Below are 7358 nucleotides of genomic sequence, written 5' to 3'. Positions count from 1 at the left end.
GATCGATCGATGTATATATGTCCAAAAACGCATCGATCGATGAAGTTCCGAGGAAATATCCCGACGAAGTTCTCCCTCGGTATATTCCGAGGAGATTTCCGACAAACTAGTGATCCTCGGAATTTCCTCGGAAATTTGTTTCCTCGGAATTCCGTCGGAAAATTCCGAGGGATTTCCGAGGAAAGAAAAAATTCCGAGGAATTATTTATGAGGACTTGTTTCGTCGGTATGTCGTCGGAATAACGTTATTCCAACGAAATTCCGACGATTTTTTCCCTCTAGTGAAAGAAGGTTTCGAGCAAACAGTAGGTAGCATTTGCGTTCAAAGCATTCACAATGTGTAAAGCCCGAGAGCTTACATATGCATTGTCATGGTACGGTAAAGGAAGGAGGTGAAGGAGAAGGGCAACGCGAGATCCATAGTGCTTAAGAGCTTGCTTCAGAGGCGGCCAAGCGTCTCTACTATCCGGGCAAACCGGGTTAAAAAACGCCTCGATTAGTATAGTATCCGGGTCAACTCGACGACCCGGTGGGTAAACGAAACCATCGAGCCTCGCCGGTGGTACTAGCTGCGCATGCACTTGCGTCCCGATGACGAGGACAAGGAACAGAAAAGCTGTACGGATCATTCTCTCTTTGCTTACACTCTTTAAAATATTAAACTCCCCAACATGGATGTTCAGGACGTAATTCCTCTTCCCAACAGTAAAAAACAGTTCAGATCGATAGAATTGAAGAACGGACTTTGTGCTTTGTCTCTGATCCAGAGTTAGAATGGAATGGTTCGCCAGCAGCAGTATCTATGGCCGTAAGGGCTGGCAACTTCCTTGATCCTCCGGAAGCACAGGGGTTAGCCCATTTTCTTGGTAAGCTGAACTATTTGCGCTGTCTACTTATTATTGACCATGATTAGTTACTCATCCATACTTTTCTTAACTGTTAATGCAGAACATATGCTGTTCCTAGGCTCTGATAAATTTCCCATGGAAAATGCTGTAAGATTCACCTTTTTAGTTAACATGATTTGATGTGTCAGATAGCTAACAGACAATGATTTTTTGTTGCTTATAGCTTGATAACTACTTAAATATGCATGGAGGCGACTCAGTTGCAGCCACAGATGATGATCATACTATATTCTTCCTCTTTGCTGAGTCAAAACTACTTAAACATGTTCTGGATATGTGAGTGTGTGTAAATTTTAATTAATTCTTTTGATTTTTGTATTCCAAATTGGTTTGACCCTTTTTGCCTTTCCTTTGCTAGGTTCGCTCGGCCTTTTATTGCACCTCTCATGAAACCTGACTCTATGAACCGAGAGATCAAATCCATTGATTCAGGTTTGCTCACTTCACATTGGTTTTTATGGAAGACAGATAGAGAGAGAGAGAGAGATCCATCTCCACTAACTTTATTCATGTAATGTTTATTTCAGAATTTGAAATTCTGAAGCAAAGCGATACTCATCGTCTCTACCAGTTAAGACGTCACACATCTAAAAATGATCATGCATATAATAGATTCACAGCTGGTACGCAATAAGGAAAAATGGTTTATTTTTCTACATCCAACACATACATTTAGAGTTTATTTTGCTAAATTTAATTTGTTTTTTTTTCGTGTGTTTGCCTTGAAGGTAATAAGAAATCACTTCGCAGTAAGAACATGAACGCTCTCCTTACAAGAACAAAAACATTTTTTGCTGATCACTACCATGGTGGTTCAATGAAACTCTGTGTCATAGGAGGAGGTTCTTTGTGCTAAATTCAGTTCTAAATTTTAATTAATTTTGCATTTCACAATTGTATTAATTTGATATTAATATTATTAATTTTGCAGATTCACTCACTGACCTTGAACGTTGGGTAAGGAAGTACTTTGATGGTGTTAAGGATGGACCAAAAAGTATGCATGCAATCAATCCACCAAAGCCCATATGGGATGCAAGTAAATTGCATGTTATAGAAAGTGTCGAAGGTTTGACTGCTCTTCAGCTTGTTTGGATGCTTCCTCCTTACTCAGAAAACAACCATCTAGAAATGCCAGAAGTGTATCTAATTGAAGTTTTAAGTAACCGTGAGTAATATTGTCTATCTTCTGTCTTATCTCTTGATGTTTATTGCAGTGGTTTAGCTAGTCATATATTAAATCATGTTGACTAATTTGCAGAAAGTAAAGAAAGCTTGTATGGATTCTTCAAAGAGAAAGACTGGGTAGCTGATATAGAAGTCTCTCTTGAGGGTCATCTAGGCGATTACAGATCAGGAGGCCGTTTATTTAGCTTTTCATTGTATCTCACTAACTCGGGCTTGAAAAAGGTAACATATTCTATAACTCATATGCCTTATTTTCTACATCTGTATTTAAGTTTTGAAATACTTTGTCAAGAGCTAATGATAACTATTGATTTGACAGAAGTATGAAATGATTCATTATGTCTATCAATATATCAAATTATTGAGAGATATGATTCCACAAGAATGGGTTTGGAACCAGTATTGGAAGATGAAGGAAATAGAGTTTGATTGTATTGACGTTTCTGGCATGGCTGCAAATTCTCCAAGCGACTTTGCTCGGTATCTCTCAGGTTTGTACGTGTGTCTCATTAATACTTTTTTTTTTTGGTGATTGCAGTTGATGCATATAGTCCACCGACTGGGCAAAAAAAAATTGAAACTGCAACTATAAATTTTTTTATACTCTCAATTTATTTTCAAATGATGGAGAGAAAAAGAAGGTGGATATAGGTTGACTTCTGTTTTAGCTGAGCTGGATGCCTTGATGTGTACTCTTTTGCAGCAGAGCACATTGTCAAACCACTCTTGCTGTTCAAGGTTCCAAAGACAATCAGTATTTGATGACCAATACACATTTCTTAATAATTATTAGATAATTATAATACGTTCCATTTAATTATTACATTTAATGCAATAAAACTTATAAGAGATTTATGTGAAGTTCATATGATAAATTTAACAAAATATGCATATAAGTGTTTGTTTTGGGATGAAAATATCAAGAATCACAATAGCTAATAAAAATACAGCACATGTTTCATTCTCAATTGCACAATCATTGTACACCACATAACATAACTATATCCTTGCCAAACTTAACCTCAAGAAATGTTGTATCTTCCTATAATATCCAATATAGTATAAAAATTGTTGAGGTTTTGATTGCCAAAATAGAAGATATCATATGTAATTTGAAATATTGTTGAATTAGCTAGAGCAACTTGTATCATAGTTATCTATTTTACCTTTATCTAATGTCTATTGCAATCTTCTATACAAAACACTCTCTTTAGTTAATTATTTTTGTTTCTAATAAAAAAGTTTTAAAACTCAGATCTTTTGAAATTTCTATAGTTTTTTTGGTATAATAGATAATATTTTTTTCTTAAGAGTCAATGTCAATCTATCAGTTTGAAGAACACACTAGTACACACAATATTATAATGAAGTTTTTCTGATATATAATTTACATTCCTATGTTAATCAAGTAACATCTTTAATATGAGTATTTATCATTATTAACTATTAGATTTTTCAATATCATCTTATGAAAGTTAACCTAAAATAGTTTAATTTTTTTACTCTTATAGTCTTACTAAACCAATATAAATCTATATATAGTTCATTTCTTGATAATTTTATACCATGTTCATACTTTCACTTTAAATATTACATTTAATACAATAATACTTATAATATATTTATTTAAATTTTATATGGTAAATTTTACAAAATAATCATATATCAAGTGTTTATTTCGCAATGATTTTTACAAATACAACATAAACTCTGGACTATGGGAGCTTTAAAGATCTGGGAAATGATATTCATCAACTCATTAAAACATGCACAAAGGGTATATCCCTGGCTTCATCAGGAGTAACCACATGATAAAACACTTCGTTAGATATTAGCTATCTTTATTAAACTTAGGAGTAAACCGGGCCTCGTGGTCTGGTGGTAAAGGAACCTCAGCTGAGGTGCCCGCCATCACGAGTTCGAGACCCGGCCACAGAATGACTTAGGCCCCCTGGTGGGTACAGACGCAGGTTGGTTCCGGGTTCAGGGGGATTAGTAGCCACATGATAAAACACTCATTAGATATAGGATATTAGCTATCTTGATTAAACTTAGGAGTAATCAAATTTAGTAAACTTATAATTTGTGTTGTAGTAAAAAAGGATCCTCTTCTCTCTTTGCTACTCTAAAATTTCTTGAGCCAATCTGAGATAATATTTAGGCAATAGTGGTTATGAATTTGACTCAGACAGCTTCCTGCCTCTATTCCAAAAAAGGTGATGGCAAAAGCAATATAAGTTTCCTTAGTGGTTAGAACCATGGTGTTCTTGTGAACCTTTATATCCCATTTTGGTGTAAATGTTTGTAACTGACTTTAAATCGGGTACTATATCCATGATGATTAATTCTTCTTTAAAAATTCCTGTAAGACATCTGAAATATCAATTTAGAAGAGGGTATTAATAGGAAAAAGGAAATGGATAAACACACACATATATATATATATATATATTTTTTTTGATCAACAATATATATATATATATATATATATATAAAATCAAAATTAGATTATTTGATCTTAATTCTCTTCCAATGGATTCTTCGCCATCAATTTATTTTGCCTTTCTCAAGAAAAATAACAAGTAAACATAAAATAAACAATCCAACATATAAAAGTTCTTAGTAGGAAAAATTAATTCTATTTTTTGTTGTTTCTTCTTCTTTTGGGGCCAAAAGAGACCAGATTCAAATTTGGATTCTTCAAAGGCCAAGCATTTTGTTCTTTTTTTTTTTTTTCCGGAAACCCTTTTGCCATCTTGGATTCCAAGTTCAAAAACCATCCATGAAAATGGAGTAACCAATAATCTTCTTGTAGTAACAATCAGAAAGATACATAAAAATATATACATTAAAATATGAAAATGAATTGCTTGTTTTGTTGTATGTCTGAGAGACGATTTACCAGACGATCATCATCGAGACCAAGCATCAAAGACTGCATTCATGCAAATAACAATCTTTCTAGATTTGACAACATTTCTTTTAAAACAGGTCTCTTTTGTTACATATTTTTAAAAACTTTTCTATCTAGAAGAAGCTGACATATATACTTGTAGATAGCAGTAGGCGAAGATACACATCCGAAGAGATAGCAAAACTTGGGAAAGGGAACATCAGTGCTCAGATATTTACATTCAGAGAGCTCTGCGTCGCCACCAAGAACTTTAACCCTGAGAATCAGCTCGGTGAAGGCGGTTTCGGAAGGGTTTACAAAGGGCATATAGAAACCCCTGAAAAGGTATATATAACTTTTGCAACATTTCCTTCATATTCTTGTCAAAGCGGTTTGATTATGATTCTTGCATTATTTAGGTTGTTGCGGTTAAGCAGCTAGACAGGAATGGCTACCAAGGGAACAGAGAGTTCCTTGTTGAAGTCATGATGCTGAGTCTCTTACATCATCAAAACCTTGTCAATTTGGTTGGATATTGCGCAGACGGTGATCAACGGATTCTTGTCTATGAATATATGCAAAATGGTTCACTAGAAGACCATCTTCTCGGTATATATACATTACAAAACATCGTAGATTATATAGTTTTCTAAGAAAATCACCTCTTTATTATTTCAGAATTGGTGCGGAACAAGAAGAAACCGTTGGATTGGGACACAAGGATGAAAGTTGCAGCAGGTGCAGCGAGAGGGCTCGAGTATCTACACGAGACGGCTGATCCTCCTGTTATCTACAGAGACTTCAAGGCCTCCAACATATTACTTGACGAAGAATTCAACCCAAAACTTTCGGATTTTGGTTTAGCTAAAGTTGGTCCGATCGGTGGAGAGACTCATGTGTCGACGAGAGTGATGGGAACGTACGGCTACTGTGCGCCTGAGTATGCTCTCACAGGACAGCTCACAGTGAGAAATCTGATGTTTACAGCTTCGGCGTCGTGTTCTTGGAGATGATCACAGGGCGAAGAGTCATCGACACCAAGAAACCAACTCAAGAACAGAATCTAGTGACTTGGGTAATAAGTAATGCAAAGTTTTTCATCAACTTTAAGATCTCTTGTTTGGTTTTTCTTAGATGGTTTGGTAAAATGCGTAGGCGAGTCCGTTGTTTAAAGATAAGAGAAAGTTCACGTTAATGGCGGGTCCGTTGCTTGAAAGGGAGGATCCGAAAAAGGGATTGTATCAAGCGCTTGCAGTTGCAGCGATGTGTCTTCAAGAAGAAGCAGAAACCAGACCAACGATGAGCGATGTAGTCACCGCGCTTGAGTACTTAGGAGTGACCAAAGTCGAAGAAAATAATGAAACAGATAACAACAAGAAAGAAGAAGGAGAAGATGAAAGATCAAAGCTCTAAGCACTTTTTTATGTCTTGATACGTTGCACAAATCTGTAGCACATCATCATGGAATCTGGTTTTAGAGTTACAACAAACGTTATCATCAACATTATTTGCGTAAGAATATGTTAGGCTTGTGACATTTCTTGAAGAGTTTGCTGCTTCTTAACACCTCGAAACAGAGTAAATAGTGCTGTTCGTTTCATTGACGCAGGTTCCTGCGGCTGCGGCTGCGGCTGCGGCTGCGGCTGCGGCTGCGGCTGCGGCTGCGGCTGCGGCTGCGGCTGCGGCTGCGGCTGCGGCTGCGGCTGCGGCTGCGGCTGCGGCTGCGGCTGCGGCTGCGGCTGCGGCTGCGGCTGCGGCTGCGGCTGCGGCTGCGGCTGCGGCTGCGGCTGCGGCTGCGGCTGCGGCTGCGGCTGCGGCTGCGGCTGCGGCTGCGGCTGCGGCTGCGGCTGCGGCTGCGGCTGCGGCTGCGGCTGCGGCTGCGGCTGCGGCTGCGGCTGCGGCTGCGGCTGCGGCTGCGGCTGCGGCTGCGGCTGCGGCTGCGGCTGCGGCTGCGGCTGCGGCTGCGGCTGCGGCTGCGGCTGCGGCTGCGGCTGCGGCTGCGGCTGCGGCTGCGGCTGCGGCTGCGGCTGCGGCTGCGGCTGCGGCTGCGGCTGCGGCTGCGGCTGCGGCTGCGGCTGCGGCTGCGGCTGCGGCTGCGGCTGCGGCTGCGTCTATTCCTTTGGTTGTTGTTCGTTTTGCAGCCGCAGACTCAGCCGCAGCCGCAGCCGCAGACGCAACTTGTTGTTCGTTTCTAAGACGCAGGACATTGCCGCAGCCGCAGCCTCAGACGCAGAAAATAGATTTAGTTCTGTTCGTTTGGTTGCCGCAGACGCATTTTTCATTTATTTCATATTTTAATTTTATGAATTTTGTGAATTTATACAATTGTATTTTAAATAAATAAAATGTAGATTTAAATTTGTAAAATT

The 7358-nt window shown here is 38.8% G+C and overlaps 2 protein-coding genes and 1 pseudogene across 2 annotated transcripts; 2 read left to right on the top strand and 1 right to left on the bottom strand.

Annotated features, from left to right (window-relative positions):
• Positions 1–278: 278 nt before the first annotated feature.
• Positions 279–629, bottom strand: LOC106331369. Its single transcript, XM_013769708.1, has one exon. The coding sequence runs from the start codon at positions 627–629 to the stop codon at positions 279–281; it is 351 nt and encodes a 116-aa protein (XP_013625162.1).
• Positions 630–671: 42 nt separating this feature from the next.
• Positions 672–1542, top strand: LOC106331358 (zinc-metallopeptidase, peroxisomal-like). Its single transcript, XM_013769696.1, has 6 exons — positions 672–705; positions 768–849; positions 914–995; positions 1072–1184; positions 1267–1340; positions 1436–1542. The coding sequence occupies exons 1-6, from the start codon at positions 672–674 to the stop codon at positions 1540–1542; spliced, it is 492 nt and encodes a 163-aa protein (XP_013625150.1).
• A 3217-nt stretch (positions 1543–4759) lies between these two features.
• On the top strand, positions 4760–7217 carry LOC106296647 (annotated as a pseudogene).
• The last annotated feature ends 141 nt before the right edge of the window (positions 7218–7358 follow it).

The sequence above is a fragment of the Brassica oleracea genome, chromosome C1 (assembly GCF_000695525.1).
Source record: "Brassica oleracea var. oleracea cultivar TO1000 chromosome C1, BOL, whole genome shotgun sequence".
Lineage (NCBI taxonomy): Eukaryota > Viridiplantae > Streptophyta > Magnoliopsida > Brassicales > Brassicaceae > Brassica > Brassica oleracea.
Note: the sequence above shows the minus strand (reverse complement) of the source record. Positions and strands in the feature narration are given on the sequence as shown.